The 27,961-nt window shown below is 39.5% G+C and overlaps 1 protein-coding gene across 2 annotated transcripts in view; it reads right to left on the reverse strand.

The window, feature by feature from the left end:
• Window positions 1-7,759: 7,759 nt before the first annotated feature.
• The window catches only part of MYO10 (myosin X), a 164,518-nt gene continuing 144,316 nt past the window's right edge, over window positions 7,760-27,961 (reverse strand). For both annotated transcript variants that reach the window (XM_082754759.1, XM_082754758.1), the window contains 13 exons: window positions 26,927-27,020; window positions 26,126-26,181; window positions 23,791-23,933; window positions 22,700-22,894; window positions 21,454-21,611; window positions 19,994-20,117; window positions 17,927-18,224; window positions 16,013-16,220; window positions 15,260-15,396; window positions 14,268-14,388; window positions 11,786-12,238; window positions 11,213-11,404; window positions 7,760-10,925 (listed from right to left, as the gene is read on the reverse strand). In XM_082754759.1, coding sequence (XP_082610885.1) covers window positions 10,815-10,925; window positions 11,213-11,404; window positions 11,786-12,238; window positions 14,268-14,388; window positions 15,260-15,396; window positions 16,013-16,220; window positions 17,927-18,224; window positions 19,994-20,117; window positions 21,454-21,611; window positions 22,700-22,894; window positions 23,791-23,933; window positions 26,126-26,181; window positions 26,927-27,020 — 2,290 coding nt within the window. In that variant the 3' untranslated portion in view covers window positions 7,760-10,814. The remainder of the gene's footprint in view (window positions 10,926-11,212; window positions 11,405-11,785; window positions 12,239-14,267; window positions 14,389-15,259; window positions 15,397-16,012; window positions 16,221-17,926; window positions 18,225-19,993; window positions 20,118-21,453; window positions 21,612-22,699; window positions 22,895-23,790; window positions 23,934-26,125; window positions 26,182-26,926; window positions 27,021-27,961) is intronic.

Below are 27,961 nucleotides of genomic sequence, written 5' to 3' on the forward strand. Positions count from 1 at the left end.
GTTTAAGTTGATATTTATTAGTGTGGGTTCTTCTCAGAAGTGGAGACAATAAAAGTAGAAGTAGTAGACTACAGAAGAACTGAGCAAGTATATATATAATGCTTTGTTCATCTTTTCAATTCTCTCCCAGCCTCCAACTGTCTTCTGGTCAGAAAATTTCTTGAGCCCAGTATGGCTTGCTTATTTAGTAATTCCCTACTGGGTTTCTCTTCCAAATGCTCCTAGAGTAGCTCCTTGAATTCATGTTCTTAGACACAACAGTATCCTTTATCAAGGAGTTACACAGGTCTGTTACCTGCTGTGTAGATTCACCCCACACCCCTTTTAAAAAACAAACAAACAAACAAACAAACAAAAACCCCTTGCTTCCTGTCTGTTTTATTTCATCACAGGGCCACAGAATAAGTTAGTTTGGAAGCAATGTCTGGGAGACAGTCGGTCTGCATTCTTACTCAACAGTTACGTCAGGTCACTCCCTGTCATGCCCAGCTTAGTTCTGAACGTTTGTGAGGATTGGAGATACTACAGCATGCTCTGGGCTGCCTGTTCCAGTGTTTGACCACCTTCATTGTGAAGAATACTTTTTCACAAAGAATTTCCTATTCAAAATTTCTCATGCTGCAGTTTTTGTTCTCTACCTCTTTATTTGCTGTGCATCATCTAAGAGGAGGAGGACTGCTCTGTCCCATAACCATACACTACATACTTTGCATGTAGATCATAGGCTCATAGAATGGTTTGGGTTGGAAGAGACCTTGAAGATCATCATCTAGATCCCCGTTCACCTTCTGTCCTCCAGAGTGAACAAGCCCAGCTCTCTCAGTCCCTCCTTCTACATCACATGCTGCAGGCCCTTGACCTTCCATGGGCCCTCTGGACTCATTACAGGATGTCAGCGGGTGTCTTGTTTTGGTAGCCTGGAACTGAACATAGTGTTCCACGTGTGGTCTCTCACATGGTAGAAAGAGGAGAAGAACCACTTCCCTTGTCCTGTTTATGACCCGTAGTTAGTGCATGATTATGGACTCTGTATCCTGTCATCACCATGCCACTTCCTACCTTGCCTCTGTTTTGAGGCTGAAGAGTCATGTTTTAGTCATTCTTCATACAGTAGCAGTCCTATGGCAGTGCTCATCCTTGTTGCCCATCTCTGAAAATTTCCCAGTTCTGGTATATTCTTCTTGTGCAGTTCTAGTCACATCATCACTGCATTCAAAGTGGTGTATTGTAGGGTAATGGATTTAGGTTTCCTAGCACTGCTCTAAAGTGTGCTGATGTGCCTTTGGTAATAATTTCTAGCATCTGATTTTGTTTTTTAAAACTGGTTCCAAATACTGAGTCGGTATTTTCCAGAAACTACTACACTGTCACTATTTTGTCTCTTAGTGATAACAATCAGTTCAGAACTTGTTGTTGTACAGTTGGATCTGGGATTGGGTTTCCCCCCACATCCCCTGCCTCTGCAGAACCCCTGCAGAACTTCACTGGTGGTCTCCTCTCTATGTTGAGAGCGGACCATTTCCTCTTACTGTCTGTTCCCTATCTTACAGCCAACTATTCTTCCACATCAGAACTTCACTTCTTTTGTGGTTTCATAGCTTTCCTAAAGCCTTAGGCGATGAGTTTTGCCAAAAGCTTTTTGGAAATCCACATGAAATAGTTTTCCCTCATGCACTGGTCATTAAGGCCATCAAAGAACTCCAACACAGAGCTTTATTGTACAGTCTGTACTGCCTCTCCCCAGTAGATTATATTTCTCCAGGTGTCCACTAGTTATGTTGTTTATTTTAATATTCCCTAATTAACATTAAAAGCCTTTAGTTCCCTGGATCACTTGAACTCTTTTTAAAGACTGGTGTCATACATGATGTTGATATACATAGCATGCACCTTTCTTTACTTCTGCTTCTGCCTGAAGCTTCATGAATGCTTTTGTGGACTTTCTCAGTGTTTACTTACCTCTGATATCTTTTATAGTTGCAGTTTAAGAGTAGAATAAGTTCCGAATTAATAACAGCCAAACAGTTTTTCTCCTTTTATGCGCACCCTCTTAACCTTTCAGCCTCCAAAAGGTGTCTCCTCTATTGTGGGGTATTGTTGAAACTACATCCCAAACTGTTTTTTTTGTTTGTTTGTTTGTTTGTTTTTTGGCTTGAATATGTCATAATGTTAAACAGGAAAATGTTAAAATTTGTCCTACATAATGTACCACACAGTTAATGTCTGTCTCACCTTTCAAAGTATTTTACTTAGAAGTTTGTGTATCTGTTAGAGTGGCAGGCACTAACTGTCCTACTGCACTTTCATTCCCTGAGCAGTGTTTTAAATACACAGCATCCACTTCATTATTCCAGGTCTTGGGGTTCAGTACAGTGTATTTTGGTTGTTGTAACTAACTAATAGCTAAAGGAAATGCAGGGAAATTCAGAGACATAATTGCTAGAGTCTGCGAGAACATCAGTCACCTTCCAGAAATGCTTTTAGAGACTGCCCTCTGCTGTTTCTCTCAACTGTCAGCTTTGCTGCTTGCTTTTTTTTTTTTTTCTTCGTGAGTAAAAGTATTTTTAAGTTTTGTGTGTCAAATGCAGCATAGTATATCTTGTCCAAAATTATATTCTACCTTTAAACAACTTTAGTCACTAAAGTTGTTTGGTACTGTATGAAGATTGTATGTTGCTTTTTCTTACTGTCTCCTCATTTTTACTTCTCATGTGATCTAATAAATTTGTGATTAACTTTCCTTATCTAAAGAAGGACAATTTATGGGAGAAGTTAATTAAAACACAAACCTTAACACTTTGTTATCAGCAGGATTATGGTGTTTAGAATGCTTGTGCTGCCTCCGCTGGCTTTTACACTAACCTGGAAAAGAGAGTACTGGCTGGGAATGAAGAGATCTTCACTCCAGTATTCCCATTGTCCTGTTGCATGAGAAGATTGTATTGTCTCCTTGTGTCTTCTTGACCTGTTTTTTGTCTTTTCTGTTTGATTGAAGTCTTTACAGATTGAAGTCTTTACTGGCCTTATAATGTGTGTTTGCAGAGTGCCAAACCTAATAAGCAGGGTGCAATGTCAAACAGATTTCCCAGGTACTTTCCCAATATAAATAACGAAAACCATGAGAACTTGTAATTTACAAATCAAAGCTGTGGTTGATTTCTAAAACAAATCTTAAGAAAAGTCTGTGCTTGCAAAAGCTTGTAAGCAGCCTTAAAATGAAATGCTTGGTTGTCTGAGGTTATGAGACTGCTTAGGGGATACATAATTATGCTGGATTGTAGTAGACAATGTTAGCTGATAGGATGAAATGAAAACTTGGTTCTTTTAACACCATGTCTGCATAGATGTATATTTATGGGAAGAAATACATTAATATGCATAGCATGCTAAGCAAAATAAAAGTTTCCCAATTCAGACTTCTCAAAAATACTCGTGTTACCCTGGAATGTTTCTGTTGGGCAGCTGGAATTCATGTGACTTACTGGCTTTGTAAGTTAAAACTACCAAGTGGTACAAGATTAAAAAATAAATAAATAAAAAATTGACAATGTTATGATATGAGTGTTGATGCTGCTTCTTATCCAGAAATGTTAGTATTTGGTAGTGGTTTTTTCTCGCCACTAGGTTATGCTGCTTCTTAATGCTGGTGATCTCAAAGCTTTAACAGTAGAATCCAATAGTGAAGTAATATATGGAAGAACCATGCTTATTGTTCAGTTTTAGTTTTTCCTGTAATAGAGATGTTGGTCGGGATGCTCTGATAGCCCTGTGTTGTGGTTCCGCTCGAGTGGGCAGCCGAGCTCCACCACAGCTGCTCTCTCACTCCCCCTCCTCAAAAAGGAACGGGGAGAAAATACTATGAAAAGGGCTCAAAGGTTGAGATAAGGACAAGAAGATCACACAGTAATTATTGTAACGGGCCAAACAGACTCGGCATAGGGAGATAGTAAGATTTATTGCTTATTACTAACAAGCTAGAGAAGTGAGAAACAAAGGAAAGAAACCAAAAGCACCTTCCCCCCCATCCACCCTCTTCCACCTCCTCCCCCCAAGCGGCGCAGGGGAACGGGGGAATGGGGGTTATGGTCAGTCTACAGCGCTTCTTCTTGGCCACTCGCGTCCCCTGTGCTGTGGGGTCCCTCCCACAGGATACAGTCCTTGATGAACTGATCCGGCGTGGGCTTCCCACAGGCAGCAGCTCTTCCAGAACTGCCCCGTACCACGGGGTCCATCCCTCAGGAGAAAACTGCTCCAACCTGGCTCCCCTACGGGCAGCACCTCCTGCCAGGTCACCTGCTCCTGCGTGGTCTCCTCTCCACGGGCTACAGGTCCAGCCTGGAATCTGCTCCGGCAGGGGTCTTCCACAGGCGGCAGCCTCCCTCGGTGCAGGGCCACCTGCTCCACCGTGGTCTCCTCCACGGGCTGCAGCGTGGAACCCTGCTCCACCGTGGTACTCCATGGGCTGCAGGGGGACATCCTGCTTCACCATGGTCCTCACCACAGGCTGCAGGGGACTTCTGCTCCGGCGCCTGGAGCACCTCTCTCCCTCCTTCTACACTGACCTTGGCGCCTGCAAGGCTGTTCCTCACTCCTCTCACTCTCCCAGCTGCTGTGTGGCGCAGCGTTTTTTCCCTGTCTTAAATAGAGCACCTGCTCTCACAGAGGTGCAAAACAACATCACTTATTGGCTCAGCTCAGGTCAGCAGTGGGGCCCTTACCAAACATGGGACAGCTTCTAGATCCTTCTCACAGAAACCACCCCTATGGCCCCCTGCTACCAAAACCTTGCCACGTAAACCCACTACACCCTGCAACAGATACTCCATTTTGCATGGTTAATACGTGTGAGAGCAATGGTCAATGTTCCTTTCTCAAATGTAGTGTTCTCTGAATCTGGGTTTTGCAGAATTGAGCTAGTGTAATGGTGTACATATCAACATTTTTGAGTTGTTGATGTGGCATTAGATGGTTGCTTGGATAATACAAACTGATCAACTTTAAGTTAGAAAGGAAGTATCTTTGATATAATAGTCTAGGACCTGAGACAAAGGAATTTCTGAAAGAAAATGCATGTTCACAGGCTCAGAAGCTATGGTCAAAGCCCATTAAGAAACCAGTTAAGACAAATGTTTTTGGCTCAGAAATTGTACTGTACAGCCTTCTCATAAAATATTTATGCAAAATTTTACAGGTGTTATTCAACACTAAAATATGTTGCTGTTCTTGTCTGGTTAATCATGATGTGGAAGATTAATAACTTTAATCGATTTTCATAGTTCTAATTCTGGACATAATTACATTAACCTCTTATATAGCATTGGCTGTTTGAATGTGTGTGGGAAGGAGTCAATAATGACATTATAGGTTTAACTGCACTCTTTGGTCAACTCTGCCTGAGAGCAGGCCAAGCAGGCCAGGACCCTCTCTGACTCTGATAATTGTTAAGAATTTATGAAACAGGTAAGCTAATAAAAGGGGGAGTGTGATTAGTAAGGCAGAATCAAAATCACTGGGAATCAGCAAATTTGTACATTAGTGTCTTGGCTTTATTTGTAAGAAACGTGACTGAAGCAAAAATAATTAGTACCGTGGTAAAACCATACAATGTCTCAGACACTGGGAGAGGAAAGTAATTAGTTGAATTTGATTGTAATGTTGACTTTGTTCATGAACTGACTTTTTACACATAAGCTGTATGTGTGAGCAGTTCTATGAAGCTCAGATGTTTGACAGTGCTTTTTTAAAAAATGTAATTAAGGAGATCAAGACTCTTATTAGGTGTTTGCTTGCAATGTGAGTTTAACTGGAATTAGTAACTCAGTAATTTGAAAGAAGCGGGTGAAGTCCTGTCAACATACTGCAAACGCCTGTCTCTGCAATCTCACCCACCCTGCAGCCGTGTGTCAAGGTAGTTGTGCCAACTGCACCATTGGTAGCTGTATCCCTCTGTCTGAGGGAGTGAAATGCAGTGGGTTTCTAGGGCTGGACACCATACAGGATTAGATATAGTCAAGACAGTGCTGTCATATTTGCTTGGTTTCCATATTTGCTTCACAGAGCTGTAAATGATGATGTGGGGTATAAATGCTGTGAGAACTAGTCTGCACGCAAGAAATTCCCACTGTTCTGCCCGAGTTGCTGTAATGCAGGGCTTATGCCAGAATGACTTTCCGTTCTGTAGGCCATTTGGAGTTTGTGCTGGTGCAAACCTGCATGTACCTGCTCTTACAGCTGTATGTCTCAGAAACACGGGGATTGAAACCTAGGTTTCTGATGCAACACCTTTTGGATGAAGCAATTTCCTGTGCCTAACTTGTATAATTAAGTTTATTAAGGCTTCTGGCACCCTTACAGATGGATGTATTTCTGTTATAAGGCTCAAGGAAAGCGCTTGTTAGACTGAAGCCTGAGGACACGGCCAGCTTTAAGGGCGTTAGGATAGGGGTGTGCTAATAGGATAATGTACGACTGTATTTCCCTTGCAGCTGCTGCCTTACCCTGCCGATTACCTGGGCGTATTCCTAGGCTTGACCGAGCAGCTTTTGCCCTGGCGGGGTCTGGCAGCCCATCTCTCCAGTGGGGTCGTGAGCCTTTTCTCACTGCGGCCTATGTGACCAGGCAGTCAGCAGACTTGGAGGGCGACGTTTCTGCCCAAAGGGATTTTGTCAGGCTCTGTCCAGCCATGCAGTAACTGGCCCCTTCGTGGCAGTGCTCCTGATGTGACCTGCAGCAGAGCACCCTGCAGCCGGCCCACAAGAGGCATGGGTACCCCATGGCCACCAGCTGGTGGGGTGCTGGCAGCAGCACTGGCCTGTCCGCTGGGGAGTGGCAGGCAAGAACTGCTCGTTACCTCTCCCCAGGAGCAGGATGGCTTCAAATCCTGAAGACCACAAAATACACAGTAAAGTTCCCCATCTCTCCAGAAGGACTGGACCTAGTTTGTTCTAGACTCCTTTAGCTGGTTAATAGTCAGTAGCTTATGATGTCTGATGCATTCAACCTGGAGCAACCAGGAATGCACTGTCAGGCCTCAGAAAGTACAGGAACTTACTGGAGAGAAGAGGAGCCTTATGCAATGTTTACTTGTGCTCCACCACTGAGTTACCAAAAAAGAGGCTGGAAGACTGAGGATACAACTTGGCAGAGGAGAACTGCCCATACCCCCTTCCTTCCTCTTCTTTCCTCAAGTAGTAGTCCTCTTAAAAAAAAAAGTTAAGCGATCTTGTAACACCTGAGATAGCTTTCTTTTTTTGTATGTCTTAGTTTTCTGATGGCATGCACTGAAGGACAAAGTTTAACTGGATTTGACTTTGAACTCCAAGGTTTCAGGCAGAAGCACATGCTTAGTTCTTTAGAACCAAACATTAAGACAACACGGTGGAGTAGCTGCAGTCCTATATCTGTCCAGAAGTACAGCTCACCTCTTGGAAGTAGTGGTAGGCTTCTCCAATGTTTGTTGTGTTGGAAAAAAAAAATATTTCAATACAAATATAAAAATGTAGTCTGATTTATGAGAGCAGCTCCTCTTCTTTGTGCAGATAAGCTCAACTGCTACTGTAACAGTAGAAATCATAAGCAGGAGAGAATTTCTGGCTTTAGTAAGAAATTTCTTGCGTTCTTGGGATGTCTTCACTGAACGAAAATAATTTCCAAGGCTGGGTTATTGCCTAAATGCATGTTTAAGTATTTTATAATTTCAGGAACATTAAAATTTCAAACCTAGGCTTATCTATTATGTGATATTGATTTTTAATAATAATAAAACAAAACAAAACCAACCAAACAAAATTTTTTATAACTGTACATTCTTTTGGATATTAACAATTACAAACTTTTTTATTTGCCTCCACAGCAGTAACTGAGATTTGTGTGGAAGATTGGTGGAATTCGCATGAAGAGAAACTCTTAGAGGCAGTGACTGCTGCTTCTGTGGATTGACTAAGAGTAAATACCCCTCCTAATGGTTGATGGCATCCACAAGTCAGTTAGGAAGTAAATGAATTGGGACTGGAGAACTGGCTTTGGCTTCTCAAGGCTATAACCCTCAACAAGACTGTCACTTTATTTTTATTTTTTAACCACCTATTAATGATGATGTTGTTTGTGAACATGCTCAGAGAAGTCCCTGCCACAGCACTTAAACAAAACTAAACCCTCTTGCAACACTGGCTGAAATTTGTTTTTTATGTTATTCCAGGGATGTCTTGCTAAAATCAGCTGAGTTCTTTCTAAATAACTTGTATATGGGAAAAATCAGAACTGTTAGTCACTAGTACTGTGTGTGCAAAATATACACAATATTGTGTTTGTACAGATAATATATACAGTACAATATGACTAACAATTCATATACAGGCACATCCTGGAGTTACAGTTCTCTCATTTTCTTTTTTTCCTTAGGTAAGTTCCTCTTCGCTAGGGGAAGGGGGGGCATGAAATATGGGGAAAAATTTAGTACTATCATTATTAACAAGCGTGTCTCTGACAGAGTGACTGAAATTATTTGCCAGTTCAGGCAAATTTGAGGATTCCTCATAGGATTTCTCATGTCCCTGTAGCATATTGTCCTGGTTTCAGTTAGGACAGGGTTAATTTTCTTCCTAGTAGCTGGTAGAATGCTATGTTTTGGCTTAGGATGAGAAGAGTGCTGATAACACCCCAATGTTTTAATTGTTGCAGAGCAGTGCTTATACCAAGCCAAGGACTTTTCAGTTTCTCACTGTCCTGCCATTGGGCAGGCTGGGGGTGCAGCAGGAGCTGGGAGGGGACAGACCCAGAGCAGCTGACCCAAGCTGTCCAAAGGGGTATTCCATACCATCTGATGCCATGCTGAACAATATATAGGGGTGGCTAGCCGGGGAGGAGGGCTGGACTGCTTGGGGTTAGGCTGGGCATTGGTCAGCGGGTGGTGAACTACTGCATTGCGCATCACTTGTTTTGTAAACATTATTATTAGCAGTACTATTATCATCATTATTGTTGTTATTATTATTGCTATTATTATTTTTCTGTCTTAATAAACTGTCTTTATCTCAACTCACAGGCTTCACTTTCCTGTTTCTCCCCCCCATCCCAGAGAGGGAGGGTGAGAGAACTGCCGTGTGGTGTTTAGCTGCCAGCCAGGTTAAACCACAACACATATAAAGGCTGTGTGCACTTATGAGGGAAGTGCTTGCTGCCCTAAGTACTGTAGATGGCTAGTTAAAGGCCAGCTACTTTACATCAAGGCTAAGCAAAAAGTTTTACTTGCATATTGCTTGTAGAGTGGAATTGCTCAGCAATCTTACCCTGGTGTTGTATTGGTGTAACTGACACGTATCATGTGATTAAGTGGGTAGTTTTGATCAGAGATGGAAACTTCCCCATCACAACACAAAGCACATGCACCTTTCCAAGCAAACCCATTATGTGGAGGCAGCCCTGTTTTCCTGACTTCGCAGAATTAATGGGTTTCTGTACATCCAACTCGGTATAAAGTGGAAACAAAACACATTACATACATTTTCTTTATTGCTGGACATTTTTATTTTTTTTTTTTTGAGTAAGTAGGCATAATTCTTTAAAGGCTGAGGTTTTTAATAACAGTAAATATTTTTTCCTTTTTTTTTTTTTTTCCTGTGGGCTAAAAGATACCTTTGATCAAAATTTTGCCTTATATTACAGTTATTTCTGTACAAAAATAAAAGTCCAAAATCAGCTTACTTTTAGCTGATATTCCCCAATGTATTTACAGGGTACTGTCAAGAAACTTCATCAGGCAACCAAGTAAAATATAGAACTCTATATTAAAGCAGTTGCATTGTATTCAGTGAATTCTGAATGGCTCTGACCTTTGCCAGTCAGTCTGGGTTGGAGAGTCCAGCCACAATTACAAGAATGGTGTCTTTAAAAGAAAATTTTTAATATTAAAAACTTATGCTGCCATTATGGAGTACTGGAACTGATAATTGTATTTCTGTATTAGAGCAGTCTATAAATATTCTCAGCTACATCTCTCTTTATAATACAGCAGATACAGAATGCAGACTTCTGCTACTTATAGGGTAATACATATTTGCAATAGTAAAACCAATGTATGAAAATTTTGGAATTTAGTTGTTAATAAAACTGCTTATAAAGTAACCATACAATTGTAACAACTATAACTCTGAACTATTAAAATGTACAGAAAGACTGTTTACACCATTGCACATACTTTTTCCCTTTGCTTTGAAAGACTTATGAAATACAGAATAAAATTAGTCAAATTTACTGACAGCTCAAATATGCACGTGCAATGTGCACATCCACAGAAGCAAGAAGAAGCAAAGTGTTGGCATCTGTCAGGAAGGCTGCCAGCAGCTCTCCAAAAAAATATACCTTACTCTTCTTCCCTCCCTCTTCCCACATATGTGCAGGCCAGTAGGTTAGTGCAGAATGGATGAATAAAACTTTGTTTTCAGTGTTCTGAAAGGGTGAAAAGTTTCCCCTCCACTATCATCAATTTTAGGTCAATGCAAGTTGGGTTTAATGTTGTAAGGCACTTATTACTGCTTGTATTGCAGAGTATCCAGTCCTAAGGCATTTGTTACATCAACTGAAGATAATAATGCTTTGGAAAGTTTTGAGTGAGCTAGCAGTTCCAGTATGTGACTATTTCAGCTGATTTTTCCCTCCCCACCCTCTGGTCTTTCTACAACAAGGTTGGAAGATGCTTTCCTTGGAAATTCTGGTTCTTGGTTAGCTTGTCAACAGATGTGATCAGTATCATCAGGTCATTTTGAGGCCAAGCAGCGATATGTTCTATTTAGAGTGCAGTAGAACTGGTTTTGTTTTCACCTGGAGCTGCCCTGGCTTCCATGACTACTCACTGATCGAGAGGTGCTGTAGCGTTTTTTCACAATCATACTGATGTAAGCTTTCATCAGCTTTGCAATGTCAACCACCTGCCAAAAGAGAATAAAGAGCAGAAAGTCCTCAGTAAGGTAACAGTATGTGAATGAGTTCCTTTATACACTAGCAGTAAAAGAAACTGTTGAGCTTTCAGCACAAGTCTTTTGCTGTTAAATAAAAACTCAGGACTTATATCCATCTCATGATAACTTCCCTTTAGCTTTACAGGGATCTGAAAAAAAACACTGTTAACAGTCGCAGCAGCTTCTTTAATTACCAAGTGATCTGGCTATCAGAACAGAAAGACGATAGTACTGACAAAATTCCTTCTTGCTCTTACCTCACTAGTCTCAAAAAGCAATTCTCTCTCATCCACCACAATCTTGTAGGTGTTGGCAAGAGGTGCTCCGAATGACAAGATATGTTCATACTGAAACACCTCCAAAGGCCTTCCTTCCCCACGCTTGTAGACAGAAACAGCATCAGCACTGACTCCAAGCCACAACTCTTGTGGGAAACCTCCTTCTTTGCACTAGAGGAAAGAATGTAAATTAAAAGTAACAGTAACAGAAGGAGCCACACCACACTTACTGTTGAGATTCTTGCCTGTAGCTCTTTTTAAAAAGAAGTGTATTGCTTCTTCATCTTTGAACAACATCTTATGTTTCTCCTAAACACACTTACTTTACAAACTTACAGGGTAGCATTCTGTCCCTCTGTATTTTATGGGTAAGTGGTGGATTTAAATGCCTACAGTGCATGCTAACTGGAGCATGCTTTTAATATGCAACTTTTTATTACATCAGCTGTCTGAGCATTTGTGATATGGCATTTATGGTTTCACTAGTCTGTAATGAGATCACCAGCTATACAGCACAACCTATATTTTGAGTGGTCAGAAGGTCTTACTCACCTCTACGTCAAACAGTGTTGACCCATAGCCAGGCCATTCCTTAATCAAAGCCATATACTTTGCCATAGCCTGCTCCTGGTTCATCCTCTGCAGTTTTTTCCATTTGTCAATAATACTAGTCCTGGAAGCTGAGATTTCCTCTTTGACCCACATGTCTAACATCTGGTCCTCCTCAACCTTTTGTTTGCTGACAGAGCCACTGCGAAAGCTCCTCCGCAATGTTCCTTCAAGAAAGCTGGCTCGTTTCTTCTCAGCCTTCTCTGCTGCAGTAAATGTTTTGGTAGACTGTGTAATTCGAGACTTCAACTTTTGCAAGGGATATACTTCCTCCATTTCTGGTATGGTGGTATGTGGAGTGTAATCTCCCTGAAGGTACTGGAGACGCAAAGCTGCAAGGACCTGGAGCGTTTCTTCAGGAGCAGGATAGTGTCCTCTAATCACTGCTTCATGAGCCTAAAGAGAGGAAAAAGGTAACTTTTTATGTACAAACTAATATTTGAAAGAACTGAGAGAGAAATGGGAAACAGATTTAGCGCCAAGCAAACCCAGGATCTGAAATAAATGAACCATCAAATAAAACAAATGTGGTAAATCTCATGGGAAATTTGTTAAACCGGTTAAGACAGGGTTTACCAGAAGAACTGCAAAGCAATTGATGAACTTGCTCACGGGAATTTCTCATACTAGTACAGCTCTTTGAGAATTCAATTACGTAAGGGCAACTGAACCACTGAAAGGAGAAGAAAATTTAAAGGGGAGAAAATCAGGATCTAAACACTTGCTTGGGGGAAGTCATCTATGTTCAAGGGCATTGGGAAGAAATAGTTATCTACTTTGACTCAGTGCTATTAATAATCTGTCTGTGAAACTGATGTTTCGTGAATGATGAGCAAAACCCTAAGACAGCTTTGTAACAGACTGCAATGAGGGAAAACAGTAAATCTTAAAAGGGTCCCAGATATAATTATTAAATTAATTTTAAAAATGTAGGTTACAGAACCAAAACTTTAGACAGAAGGGATCTCTCTGAAGTTAGTTGCTGAAAAACATCCATGTCTGACACTGACAGCAAATTGAAAAAACAACAGAACTGATGAACCTCTTTCAGGTATTTTAATATTAATCATAAGTATTGAGTGTGCCATGCTTTATAACTGTAATACTACTGGTCTTAGCAAGACATAAAATATTTGGCTCAACACCAGTCGGTACTGAATGCTGCATGAAAATGATCTGTCATATAAACCAATAAAACAAATCTGATGCAGAACTCTCATGGATTTTCTTATTACAGTTTAAACTTCATCACAAAGTGGAGGCATGAACTGGCGGACTCTTCAGTATGTAAAAACAGACAGTCTTCAGACTGGCAACGCTTCTAAGCCCAGCCAAGGCAGGCTTGTTGCCCAGATCCTTCAGCCAACAATGAGTGTTTCTAGATCGAGCTACAGCAGTAGGCTCTGCAAGGAGAATTCTGGTAGACTTGTGCTGTAACGTGGTGCTTTAAAACCCTAACTGTGGAAAGGAAGAAATACTCCATTACAGTGAACGTGTTCCCAATCTTGTGGGAAGAGGAAAAGGCTTCATCCATACAAAAATTAAAATATGTAAGCTCCTGATCACTTCATGCTTACCTGCCAACAGAACACTTATGTGAACTTGTTTGCATGCCAAGACACTGAAATCTTTAAGTGCCTAGTACACACCTGAAAGAAGCTGTTCACTGTAAGACTTTTTAGCCATCTGCAGTATAGTAGAAAAGGAGGACGTCTTTCCACAATAATATCTGTCATCAGCAAGTTTCAGAGTAATTGCAAGACTTCATAAAATAGAAATCCAACTGCTGAGGCATTTAGTTTTCATTACAAATCATTTTTGCAGTATGGCCTCACTCTTTGCTCAGCACCGTGATTAAGTGGATTTTGGCTTACCATACCTGTCTTATGGTTATGGCTGAGAGCAGACTGATTTGTTTTACTATGGTGCCTATGAAATACCAATCAGGTTTTGAAAAGAAAAGCTGATGTCTGATTAGTTCTATACTGTTGCCAATATGGGTATCTCAGAATTTGCTTGCTAATTACATATTTTTACTTTATTTGTTGTTATTTCTTAAGAAAATGGTTTCATAAGAGCAAAATGAAATGCAGGCATTATCATCTTTCCCCCCCTGTATATAAATTATCTAGCATAGGTCCAGTTATCCATTTTTTTCACCACTACACATAAAGCAATTCACAGGTAACCCAGAAGCAAGAATAGTCATAACACTAGGTGAATCACATTTGGTTAATTTATGTCAGGATAAGCTTATTTTTATCACTGAATTGCCTTTATTTTTTCATTATTATTATTTCTACATTTGCTGCTTGAATAGTGCATTTAGTTAAACAGAAGCACAATCAAAACATTCCCCTTGTTGCCTAGATCTCGCTTTTTTCCTTCTCTTAAAATTGCCTCAGAACAAAACCTTTTTTCTTACCTGCTCAAACATAAAGGCAAATTCCACGCTATCTTTTGGGACATGTTCCGTGTCCAGGAAGCAGTAGAGCTTGAAGTAGAACTTCCAGTGCATCTCCCCAGCTTCGGCAGTGGCAGCAAGCCTACAGGTGTGTGTGGAAAGGGAGAGAGAGAGATCAGACCTTCATAATCAAACTCCTTTCTAAATTGACACATGAAAAATTTCAGCATGGCATTAGCTGAATTTTGCTTTCCTACACCTGGTAGCAATCTGGTATCGTTGACAGCCGTTAGTTGTTTCAAGTATACCTGACTTATGTGATCTGGAGATACACATAAATATGTATTTAAAGCCCAAAACTAAATCAAGGACTTACAAATGTTGTCTCAGTCCTCAGTCAACTGTTTCTAACCCAATTTATCTTCACAATCTTTTATCTATGGCTCAGACAAGTGTTGATAAAAGTAACATTATTAAGTTATCATGTTACAAACTGTACTTGCACATTAGACATTCCTTTTTTCCCTCATTATTATCATAGAAGCACTAGGGTTGAAAAAGCCCTCCAAGATCATCTGGTCCAACCATCCCCCTTCCACCAACGTCACCCACTAAACTATGTCCCCAAGCACCACGTCCAACCTTTCCTTGAACACCCCCAGGGACGGTGATGCCACCACCTCCCTGGGCAACCAGTTTCAATACCTAACTGCTTTTTCTGAGAAGAAAATTCTCCTCATTTCCAACCTGAACCTCCCCTGGCCCAACTTGAGGCCATTCCCTATAGTCCTATCACTAGTTACCTGCAAGAAAAGGCTGACCCCCAGCTCCCCACACCTTCCTTTCAGGCAGTTGTAGAGAGTAATAAGGTCTCCCCCACACCTCCTCTTCTCCAGACTAAACAGTCCCAGCAGTATGTAGATAAAGGATGCTGATTGTCATGCATATAACATAAGAAATGTATTAATTGCTATTTATTAGATTTGGCAGGAGAGAAGGAGAGGTGCACTCACTTTTCAAATTTCGCCAAGACATCAGCCACAATGGTTCTGCTTTCAATTGCTTTATCAGTAGTTCCATTGTATTCAAACAAAGCAAACATATTTCTGCTGTCCTCCATGGCCAAACCACGAATTAACTTTTCAACCACCTAATGAAAAACAGCACATGAAGAAACCATAGCACGGAAAAGTAGTACCACAGAGGCAAGACAAATAAGTAGGAGAAATTAAAAAATAGGTTTTACGTTAGGCTAAAAATGCTGCTAAGATATTCTCATCATCAGTATTAATTGTTACCAAATTCCACATTCATTTTTATCCTAAGTAAGGATGATTCCTTCAGAATATATATGTGCTATCACCTGCCCAGATATAAATAACCTTTGTATTTTACCAACTCGGCTAAAGTGTTCCAGCTTAGCAAACAATTTGGCCTCGTACACATCAGTATATACCTGAAGTTATTCCAATAATGCCTCTATTGAGTTGCTTAGTCTATCCTGCATTTTTTTCCTACGAGAGAGCTATTGCTGGGTAATCCTCTGCAGTATAAAGACAGTTGTGGTAGCCGGTATTTCTACAGAACATTCTGGAGGGGTGCGGCAGAGACCTGTAAGCCTTCCTGCCCTGACAGCAGTGACTGTGCCCTCCCACCTGGCAGAGACACCGATGGTGCTTCCAAGGGCTTAACACCGCTACTAGCTGGAACTGCCATTACAGGGAAACACTGGTTCTGTGCCAAAGCTGTCCGCCACCACTTCTCACCTCTCCAGCTGTGGTGTGTGAGTTGATCGTAATCTTACAGGAGCCCCCACCATGGCAATACACCGTAGATGTCATTTCCTGTCTGCTGATCAGGGCTTCTATTTCATCCCGTGATGGCACAAACTCTCTGCATTTGGTTTTTTTCAGAGATTCGTAAGTAAAAAGTGCGTATTTCTCCATTTCAGTTCCTGGAAACTGGTCACGAACTCTGTAAGACAAATATTGTTTAAGTTGCCAGTCTGCAAAACAGAAAGTTTATTTATTTGAGAACCATTATTTCCTGAAAGTGACAAAGTACTGCTGTATTCAGTATGCTATTTAATTGGCACAGTCAAAGGTTTATCTTCACTGTCAAGGAAAGTGTTCTAACACGATTTACTGTGCGGTAACTTATGTACATACATCATCTTGTTCTGCAAACCTAACAAAAAGCAAAAACTGAACAGCCTTTATAGCATTAACTACAGGAACACTGTAACGGCTCAGATTTGACAGCAGGATAACTGTAATAATCTCATTGCAATCAACTCCCTTTCCGGTCAATAACAGTAGTTGAATAAAGACAAACCTACACTGAGGTACTACAGAAAAAAAAAAATTGACAGCTCAGTTTTGCAGTAGTGTCACTTAGGATACTTGATTTCTATTCATGACATTCTTGAAAATTCTCTCAAACCTTACTGTTCAGCAGTTAGTACTACAAGTATTCAGCAATAACTTTAATGAACTCATTTTTGATTATACATTACTATAATATTTTATTTATAATGAATTTAATGAACTTTTAATTATTGAAAACCACTGAATTCCAGTAGCTTTTAGTACAGAGTGTTTGTGTAATATTTCCAATGACAAAATATCAGCTTCTTCAACCTAATAAGGTTTCATTTATGAGTGTATGAAAAATTACAGATTCATCATCTACAAGGCATAAAAAGATTCCTGAAGAATTACAGAAATGCTTTAAGAAGATTGTGCAGCTATAGTGTTGAAACCAACCTGCAAATATTGTGTCAGATAGCTTTATTTTTATTTTTTTTTAAACAGGGAGACTATTTTATGAACTGATTTTAATTAAAAAGGTGAATCAATATTGTTATATTTTTTAAAATTCCAACATTTATGCATAGTGTTTGATGTATTTCACTAATCTCACTTTGACAGGTATGTCTTCAAGGATTTTACAAACATTTTATAAAATAACTACATTCAGCAAAGTGATTTACAGTATCCATGTTCTAGCATAAACATAGATGTGACTTTTAAATTACCGAGAACAGTTTGTTACTATTGTACTACTTTTCCTAAGGGGACACGCTTTACATTCTTCGGCTGCATCAGAGCAAGAGGAACTCCACATTCTGGTTAATGCTTAGCTGTCAGAAATGTTGTTTTGTGTTTTTTTTTTTTTCCCCTCAACGGTTGCTAAAGTCTTAAATTAGATTTGCAAATAGACATTTTTACTCTAGTACATCTTTAAACACTGTAATATTCTTTTATGTGCATAATACCTCAAAAAACTAAGGTAAGCATGATGAATAATTTTTAGGAACTTGATTTGGACAGTTAGAAACAGGACCTGTGCATACTTGCTGTGAGCCATTTAAGCAACTACACAAACTTATAGAAAGCCCCCCTTACCCCCTGCCTTTTGTCAACATTAATAAATAATGATTATGCATTCAGTTTCATGGGGTTTTGCTCGATTCCTTGAATAAGAATCAAGATCAACTCAAACACTGTTTTCTTACAACCTTTTTTTTTTCTTTTCAGATTTACTCTTTAGCATAACCAGTTCAGTAAGTGAATGTATCTTCAAATCTCACTATGAGATGTCTAAACCCTGTTACATGTTATGGGGAAAAAGACAGTGAGTGAAGAAACTTCTTGCTCTTGTAGCTGAAAGCTTCTCACCTTTTGAGATGAAACTTGAGATATTTGAGGATGCTACGACTTGGCAGAAATGTGCAACTCATGCAGGTGAGTATTTGCCAACTATAAAGGTTCCCCACGCTCCCAGGGTTAGGCACTTTATTGGTCTGCTTGATGAGCTGACAGTAGAGCTCATCTCGAAGAGGTCGTAAATCATGTCCTGTTTGGAGGATACCTTGAATTATAGGGATGGGATCAGACATAGACTCCAGCTGCTGTAAAGAATTAAATATCTTGATAGCTTCATCCTGCAAAGTTGTGTAACCTTTATCTTTCAGCACTGCAAACAAAAAACAGGGAGAACGGTATTTAGACTGAGATATGAAAGAGAAAACACTCAGGCTTACCATAGGAATTGCCCAGTGATATATTCCATGGCCCTTATTATGCAAGATATTAGAATGGATCGTTTCCATTTCCATTGTATAATGCCAACTCATTTTATGAGCTATTCTGTTATTGAGATTTGTTCTGAATGTAATAAAATACCATTTTGAAATTTCTGACAATGTAGTTTAGAATGTGTATTTTGCTTGATCAGAGATTTTTGATGGAGAAGCTTCTTTGATGGAGAAAGGATCCACACTGCTGGAAGTGTATCACTTTGTCACTGTCACAAGAAAGTGGAAAGCTAGTCAGATTTTAAGCGAGGTAAAGCATGACTGGATTAAGGAAAGTGACAAGTTCATGACATCGCTTTTGTCTACAGCAGTAGAAGTTCAATTAAACCCAAAAAATATGAATAAAACAAAATCTCTGCCATGAAACTGCAACTTTCTTTTGAAGTCCTGGAAAAGAAGGTGATTTGATTGATTTTCACAATACAAGTTTTTCAGCACGGGCTAAGAACTTGCACAATATTCTTAAAAGCACCATGGTGCTTGGGTTCAAGGAATGAGAGATTGCTCCGGTGTCTGAATCAGCTAGGCCATCAAAGCAGGAAGCAGTACAGACATATATTACATACACTAAATTTCTAACCTAACATTATACTATTAGAGAAAGTAACTAGAACTCAGCTGCAAGTCATGGCAATAACCGAACATCAGCCCATCTGTAGAGAGCTATTTAATATAGGAAGATTTTGGAAAGACTTCTACCTCAGAGAGAACTAGCCTTTTCTGTCTATGGGGATTAGAAAGCAATCATGTTGCGTTTTGTGCATGGGACAACCAGCTAAAGTGACCAGCTCAAGATCAGAATTGTGGCTTGCCAATGGACAGGAGGAGGAAGAAAAAGAGAAAGCAGAGGTTTCTCCTAGGATTTTATTTTTCATTTTCATTCATGCAGCAGGATATCACGTGATTTAGGAAGCATTATCAGAAATACCTTAGCTTTTGATCAACTGTCACCTTCCACCCTCCTCCCAGGGATGAAACTTCTGATCTGAGACAAATCTTGTTTACTACGCAGTTGCAAAATAACATAAGCAAATCCATTTACAGGCATCATATTCATAACCATCGATAACCGTGAACTGTTCATTTAAAACAGACTTCTGAGTTAGTGATTGAACAAATATTGTTAGAAGACATGATTACACCTGCTTCAGGCATAAATGAACCATTACTTTTTCAAAGCATGCCCACTCACAACTTGTTTCATGGAAGTAATACTTCCCACCACAACTGATGAACCTTACACTTGTGAACTGAAGTTGTGCAGCTGCAGCTCCCCTCATGGGGTATGAAAAAACAATAATTTGAGAAGGAGTGTATGATTCAAGGAGACTGAATGAATTGGCTTTTTTTCCTGATTTCAGTGCCAGGCTTTTCAAACTTTGTCATCTTAGCTGTGTTGGTGAGGGTAACAAATTTGTCTTAAAGCAGCAATAGCAATTTTCCTTCCTGTAACACTCCTGTAGGAGCACCACAAACACGTGGTTCTATGCTAGGTAAACTGCTGTTCTCTACCTTTTGCAAGAGAACAGAGAAACTTCTTTATTTGCATTACAAAAATAATTTTTCCACTATACCCATGGACTGAAAACTCCCATCCCAGAGTTTAGCTTTTCATACAGAAAAGTGTTTCTATGGCTGAAAAACTTACAGTTTAGATTGATGTCCCCATAAGGCAGCGGCAATAATGGCGAGTGCAACGGATGATGAGTGTAACGGAGAATAGGGTTTCTCTTATAGATCTGCTCAACCACATCAGCATTCAGGCAGTTTTCCTATTGAGGTAAGAAAAAAGCAGGATTTGGGGTTCAGCACTAACAGTGATGCAATGCTTTGTGCCTTTAGGTTGGCTATGAAAAGGTCAGTCATCAGTGTTACTGATACTATCTGGTGCTAAATCCACTTGCAGGTACTGTGGCTGTCATGGCTTTCTGCAGGCTATGAATGCTTAGTGCCTGCTAACCTCAGTAGTTGCATAAGCTTTCTTTATCTATGCAGTAAAAAAACTAACCATAACAGTGCTGCAGGAGATACAAGTTTCATAAAGTTTTTTGGAAGTGTGTTTTCATTGTACAATTATTTTATTCCAGTATTTCATGGCGGAAATTATATCAAGATATTGTTAAGTTTAGAATGATTTTTCCAGCATACCTAATTGGCCTTTTCAGTTGTAATCTGCTGGAACTACCATCAGCAAAACAGTCCAGAAAAATAGCTGCTGTAAACCTGATGCACCCACTCTGATGTCTAAATACTGTTCTTTCTTAGCTCAAGTCCGACAAATGTGTGATTACTGTCTTCTGTCAATCCTGAACTTCCACATATTTCTACTGCTCTGAAGAAAGGCTCTCAACAGCCTTTGGAGTTTTGAAATTTAGAACTTAGGACCTGATAATTTTTCTCCATGACAGAGGCTTCCACTAAGAAAAAAGGTTGGTAGTTCTCCCCCTTGATTCTTAGAAGATACTAAAAAAAAAAAAAAAAAAAAAAGCATTATCCCTTCTCCTGAAAGCAGATCAACAAAAATCTCTAGACCTTCTTTGGGTATGCATGCAATGTCCCCAGCAGGATCATAAAGCAGTAAACGTTCATAGAGCATGTTTCTTGCCATGCAGAGACATGATTAACCAATGCTATCATAAAACAAGAAATGAAAGACATTGGGGGTGAGGGGAGAATTAAAAAAATAAAAATAAAAGTCACAGGAGCTGTCTAATCCACATCCTGGCACGCTGCTCACTGTGGACATAGCCAGACAAGTCTGCTAACTCATGAACTCACACACTACAGCTCTACTGCCTGATACAGCAACGTCTGTTAAGTTGCCCAAAACAGTACAGCTTATTACTGTTTTAATGAAAAAAGTTTTCCCTCTTTCCCTTCAATTTGCAATTCATACTTTGTTCTTATACTGTTTAAATAAAAATTCCTTTAGCAGGTGAGTGAATACATGAGATTCCACAATTTCAGTCCATGTCACTGCATGACTAAAATTCATGTTTTCTGCTTTATTACTACATACTGCAAAGGCAACATTAAAAAAAAAAAAGACCGATTTAAAATATTTATTTAAACAACTCTTCTTTCCCAGTTCCACCTGTTTGTTCCTACCTTAATATCCTGAATAAGCTGCTGAGTTGGGGTATCAATCGGTGCTTTTGTGTCAATCACATTCTGGATGGCACTTGACCAGCGGGTCGCTTCATTAAGCAATTTTGTGTAGAGACGGTAGCAATGTTTGCGTCCATACACAGTTACATTCCAATAGCCTAGCACAACAATAAAAATTGTTAACCATGGAAGCAGCGTCTATAAATATACCATGACTTCTCTCTGAAAACAGATAGTCCCATGAGACCCTGAATGCTGAATTCTGGATTGGGCTGGCAGTTTTTCAGGGACTAAGAAGTTGTACTGGCAATTCAGTAACATAATCTGGACAGTATGGTTTTAAAGGAGTTTCTCTCAATTAAAAAAGCATAAGAATAATCTTAGAACGCAACCATCACCATGCTGTCTTCCATTTCACCCAGTAATCTTAGTACAAGTGATCACAGAACATCATTGTGGAATACTGTGAGTGATACATGGCTTGCAGGCCCTGCTTCTCCAGTCCTGTCTGTAGAAGAAAAATCTAAGTCTTGTTTTGTATATGAGTCTTTCATCATCTATGGCACACATGCTAACAGGTATAAAGCACGAGCTGCTACTGCTTTTTTAAAACAGTCATTAATTTCACACAAATGAAGTGGCAAAGATGACAGAAGAGCATTTCAATTCAAATTCACTCTCTGCATCATTGTATAGGCTTTTTATGAAGCAGATTCAATTAAATAAAATCTATTTCATCTCTCACTAGCAAAAGCCTCTTTGAAGTGTCAGTGACCCCAGTGAGATTACATAGGGCTGTCAATGCTTCTCATTTGCAAACAGCCATGTCTGAGCTGAAAACCAGCATGGAAATGTGCTCTGCAGATGACTCAGACGTAGTATGTAGGTTAGCACTGAGGACTTTTACTCTAGATTTCTTTACACTTGCTCCACGAATGTTTGCCCTCACAATTGCTACCCATGTGTCTTTAAAGTGAAAGCATACGTGTTCAAGCTAATTTAGCAGCAGTGTTGGTCAGTAATTTGAATGCTGTTGAGAACAATTTTTACTGTTGTGTACATAATTACCTGTCTTCTGCCCAGTAGTCCATGTAAAATACCTCAGTGACTTAGGGACCTGATTTGGTTATCAAACTGCAACTCTAATAATCTATTTAAAATATTCTTATGCAGTGTTTGTTGTATTACTAGGTAGGTAGGCCAGAAGGTAACTGAAAGGAGACTTGAACCCTGAGCAGACAATTACCTGTCTCTTTGAAGATTTTTTCATCAGGAGGGACCACTGAACAGAGGCTGTTTAGGACCAGTGTACCCAATTTCAAAGCATTTTTCTCAGAACTCTTGTAATAGTCCAAAGAATTGTGTGTCAAAACAAACCAACGCTTCTTCAGTTTTAATGAAGACATCTTTGGGTTGTTTTTTACTTCCTTATGTAGCCATCCTATTAAAGACACAATTTAAATCACATTTGTTTGTTTGTTTTTTTTTAACAGTTGGACAAAATTAAGTTGCTACAAGTTAGTTGCATACTTCTAACAACAAAAACATGATGTAAATTATTTAGCTCACATATTAAACAACTTTGAGTAAAATTTTCAAGCAAAGAAATGATGAAAATACCATATAAAATCTATATGAAAACTTTTCAACTTTGGTGTTTACGTAGAGAAATTCTTTTGTCAACTTACAAAGTTGCTTTTGTCCATATTAGTGTCTTCTAACCCTGGAGTTATCTGCCTCTGCTCCCTCCCCATAATCTCTAACCAGTACCCCTTTCTTCTCATTTACTGCATGTTAGTTTGCACTGCAGGTTGTAACAGAACATATTTTTAAGTACGGGCACCTATAAAGCAGCAGGGATTATCCAAGGTTCAGGCTGTCTATGAAAAAATATGGTATTTCATTAAATGGGCTGAGATTTTAGATTTTCATTCCTTTCTGTTTATAAATACCTGATGTTTGTCAAAAATTAGGAGAAATTTCTTCTCAGAAAGAGTAGTCGGGCATTGGAATGGGTTGCCCAGGGAGGTGGTAGAGTCACTGTCCATGGGGGTGTTCAAGGAAAGGTTGGACCTGCCACTTGGGGATGTGGTTTAATGGGTGACGTTGGTAGTAGGGGGCTGGTTGGGCCAAATGATCTTGGAGGGATTTCCTCACCGTAATGAATCTATGAGAGTGAGATAATTTCAGCTGTTTTCATTTGTGAGTTAGTTAAACTGTACAAAGATGAGGCTCCAACACTGCCATACTATGCTAGCATATTACACAGATTGTATTGGGGTACCATCTCTTTTGAGGTTAATGGATATTGTTTACTTTATTCGACTTGGTTCTTACCCCTCACAATGAATTCTTGTCCTTCCACTCTAGTGTCCCCCTTTGACCTCTGAAGCAGGGTTATCCAGTGATGCATCTCTTCAGGAGTGTCAGCATTACAGTGAAGAACACGATTAGCAGTGATGATCACAAAGGAATTGGGTCTATGAAAATAAAGATCAAAAAAGCCTTTACAGTCAACATGCTGCTTAAGTCATTCACCATAAGCATAAACACCATCCATTGTTTGCATTTTTGTATTCAGATAAATATTGTCCACCTCTACAGCATTTATTTCAACACCACTAGATCTAAAAAGTATTAGGCATTTTAAAAGACATGACTGTGTTGGATTCACACTGAAATGGTCAGGCTCTGAATAGTGGAAGGGTTCAATTTAAATTGCAACTTGTCCTATTCTCAAAATAAATCTATCATGAGAAAAAAAATCAAATCTTTAATCAGCTTTCAATCTTAATCACAATTTTATTTCAGGGTTGGATCTATTTAGCGTGTCTGCTTCGGTAGTTACATTAGCTAAAATCAACAATTTACAATGGTCTGTAGTGAAGCAGCATGTGAACACATTCTTTTATTTTTAATGCAGTGCATCCCAATTTGCAGACAGTACAATCCATTTATAATGACACTCTGGCTTTTATCCAATCCTACACCAGGATTCACTGAAGCATAAAGAACTAGCCTGAGTGAACTGTTCTGATGGCTCTCTGGATTAGAGGTGTAGGTTTTTCAGCCTATAAACACTTGTTTCAACCCTTTACCATTAATTCTTTTCATATTGTAACACAGAATCACAGACTGGTTGAGGTTGGAAGGGACCTCTGTAGACCACCTGGTCCAACCCTGCTTCTCAAGCAGGGACACCTAGAGGAGGTTGCCCAGGACCATGTCCACCCACTTGCTAAGACCTGTATCAGGTGTAGAAAAAGGGAATGATGCAGTCTGGGCTACCCCATGCATAAGAAGGGCATAGGCTTTCGTTATATGGTTCTAGCAAGAAGGTAATTGGGTAGAATTTAGAACCAATTAAAATTGTTTATGGCAATGGTTCACCCAAATATGACCCAATATGTCCGATGTGTGTGTGTGTTGTTTAAAGCTTGATAGAAGTCAGCATAAAGAAAAAGTAATAAAAATGATTAGGAGATAAATATATAATATTTTGGTGAATATTGGTGAAGGGAGGTTACAGTAAGTCAAGTAACATGAAAAGGACAGAGCTAAGGTATAAACTACAGTAAAGCAAGCTATCAAACAAGAGGTTCTGACCAACAGTAGCCAACTTTACAGGCTCCCCTTCTCCCCAGTTTAGGGAAACAGAAGAAACTCCATTCTTGGGATTCCTTCTGAATACAAATTTAAGAGGCTCTCTGCTTAGCTCCTCTCTTTTAAGGTTGCAATAATGGTTTCATATGTGTCAAGATAAAATTATTCTATCACCTACATCGGTCAAATTAATTTCCTAACTGAAAACCCTTCCATCCCTGATTTGCATTCCTAGACTCAGAGAACTAAAAAAAAAAAAAAAAAAATACAAGAAAAAAATCTGTGTGAAAAAAAATGCTTACAGGAGAAATGCCTCTCTAACATTCTGAAAGCTTTGGACATCTGTCTTGTATTATTTAGAAAACCTGAGCTTACAATCACAGCTACTTGCAGTATCAGGATTGTGGTAGGCCAAGGAGAAACCAGTAACTTAAACCCAGATGTTTCACACATTTGCAATGAGGAGCCTGTAATGAACTGTTCCAGTATGAATAACACCTCAAAGCCAGAGCCATAGTCTGAACTCAGATAATTTTTTATCCCTCAGTACGCTGTTGCTAGTTCAAGAGCTAAGAATACCCTGACTGTTTTCTGTTTATTTTTAAAACGCTGCATTATTTTGTTTGTTATAAAAGATATTTTTATTTTAGGAAATAAGTATCATCCATCTAGAATACAACATTCTTGCAAGAGAAAATGAATGGCAAAATATTAAGAAGATTTTTTCTCTCTACCGTATTGCTAAGGGACTCAAAAATAGGCTTCTCTTTTTCAGGAGTATTACTTGTGTAAGTGAAAGAAACATTTAATCTTCTGCTTTTGGATCACCATATTAGTAAAACAGCTGAATGGTTCACATATGGAGTAATGTCAGGGAAGTTAGTGAAGTCCTCACATAAAACATCACTCTACTTACCTTCCCTCTTTCAATGTGGCGTTTGATATTATGAAAAGGGAGACAAAAATAATGCCTGGATGGCCAGCAGAATATAGGGACTAAAATAAGAAGCATCTCATTTTGACTAGAGAAATGAGAAAAAGAAAGTCACCAGTCATGGTTCTGACTTACCTATCTGGATTGTCAGCAGCACAGACAGAATCAATTAGTCCTACATCGAGTGTACCCTATAAACAAATGTCCAAGCAGAAAAGGAGGAAGACATTTACTATTACATTACTCACAGTGCTTTACTCAGAGACAGGTGATAGAAGCTGCAGCTTTGATCAAGCAAAATGAACTGCAGATTTGGGCAGTGGTTTCTCCTAACCATTATAAGGAGAGGAAAAACTAAGAGACTCAGATAAACATATTCAGTAAAAGTTTATCTCTAGTTAAGTTGGAGACAGCTCAGAAGCTGCTCTAATTTTTCTATGCTCCCAAACCTGTTTAAGTTTTGTCTTAAAAGTGCCACCCCACTATAAATGGCATTCTCTGAGGGCAAACATTTGAAGTTTGTGTTTCCCTTTGCCTGATTGTAGGTTCCAAATTTATCACATTATTCCCAGTGAAAGCTGTAAAGAATGACAAATGCAGGACAAGGGAAATCTCAAATTTTCTACTTGTGCTTTTAATTTACTCATTAACTGTATCATTGCAAAGCTTCGAACTCAGATGTACACTGTGGCGTGGCAGGGAACTGGACCAAACAAAGAAAAAAAACCAACAGTGCTCGCTTTTCACTGAGGCAAATGATGGGGATGGGGAGAGAAGCCAGCCTTGTACAGAAGCCACTCTTGTACAGGTACAGGGCCTAGGACCTGGAGCCTCTAGCCAGTGTCACAGCTATCACTGTCAGAAGCTGCAGCCACCATAGTGTCCCTCTTTTTCTAAAAATCTTTGCTTTGAAAAATTCTTCAGATTTTGACTTACCACAGCATTTTGTGGATTTGCCTGCTCATCATGCATCTCTCGGATCTCTTGCTCTGTGGACGCATGGACTTGACTCAGAACACTAAACCACTGGCTGTGGAGAGAAAGGCAGCAGTGTAAGTAAAATGTTGCTTGTGCACAAGCCTTTTGTCACCTTTGTTCTGCAGAGATCTAGCAGGTTCTGCTGGTTTTTGAAATTGCTTAAGATTCCTTTTGTCAACATGCATAAATGCAGCAAAGCTTTATGTCAGTTCAAGTAATACAGGATACAAACAAGCCCCTCCAGGTCTCCCATCCAAGTTCATGTCATACCCTTCTTCCTGAAGACAAATACCATGTATAAAAAGTGGCACCTCTAAAAAAACTGGCAATAAGCACACTGAAACATCTGAGTGTTTAGAAAGTATTTGTAACACATTCCACACATTTCATCTGGGAAAAAAAAATAGGTTACTATCTATATACAAAGCCTTTATTGGGAAATCCAACCTTCAGATAATAAATTTTGCTACACTGATAACATGACCAGTAATAGTTTCAATGATACTTCTCCAAAGGCCGAGAGGACATAAGTCCTCTGTAGAAACACAATTGAGAGGGGGGAAAAGAATAAAACCCTCAAGCAACTACCTCTACATTTTCTGTTCCCTGTGGAGCACTGAAAAATCCAGCTGCTGGACGGACTAGGGATGTTGAACCAGAGCCAATTCACACCACTCCAGTAGCCTTGTATTTCCACAGTAGAGAAACTGGCAGAGAGGTTTCCAGTACTCCTGCCCCAGTGCTGAGCAGCAATTGCAAAAGGATTTAATTCCAACCACACCTTCTGCTTCTGGGAAATCTCTACCCTCCTGGCATTTGTATATGATAAAGCTCAACTACTCTAAGCAATTTCTCTGAAAGAAATTTGAGGGCAGAGCTTGGCCTGTTCGGCAGGTTCCTGAATGCCATTCTTTGAGATACGAATTTGCCATTCTAATGAAAACTACCTGGGGCTGAGTTTTCAAAGGGCTCAAAAACCCAGCCTTTAAAACT

Source organism: Aythya marila, assembly GCF_965140915.1.
Source record: "Aythya marila genome assembly, chromosome: 2".
Classification (NCBI taxonomy): Eukaryota; Metazoa; Chordata; class Aves; order Anseriformes; family Anatidae; genus Aythya; species Aythya marila.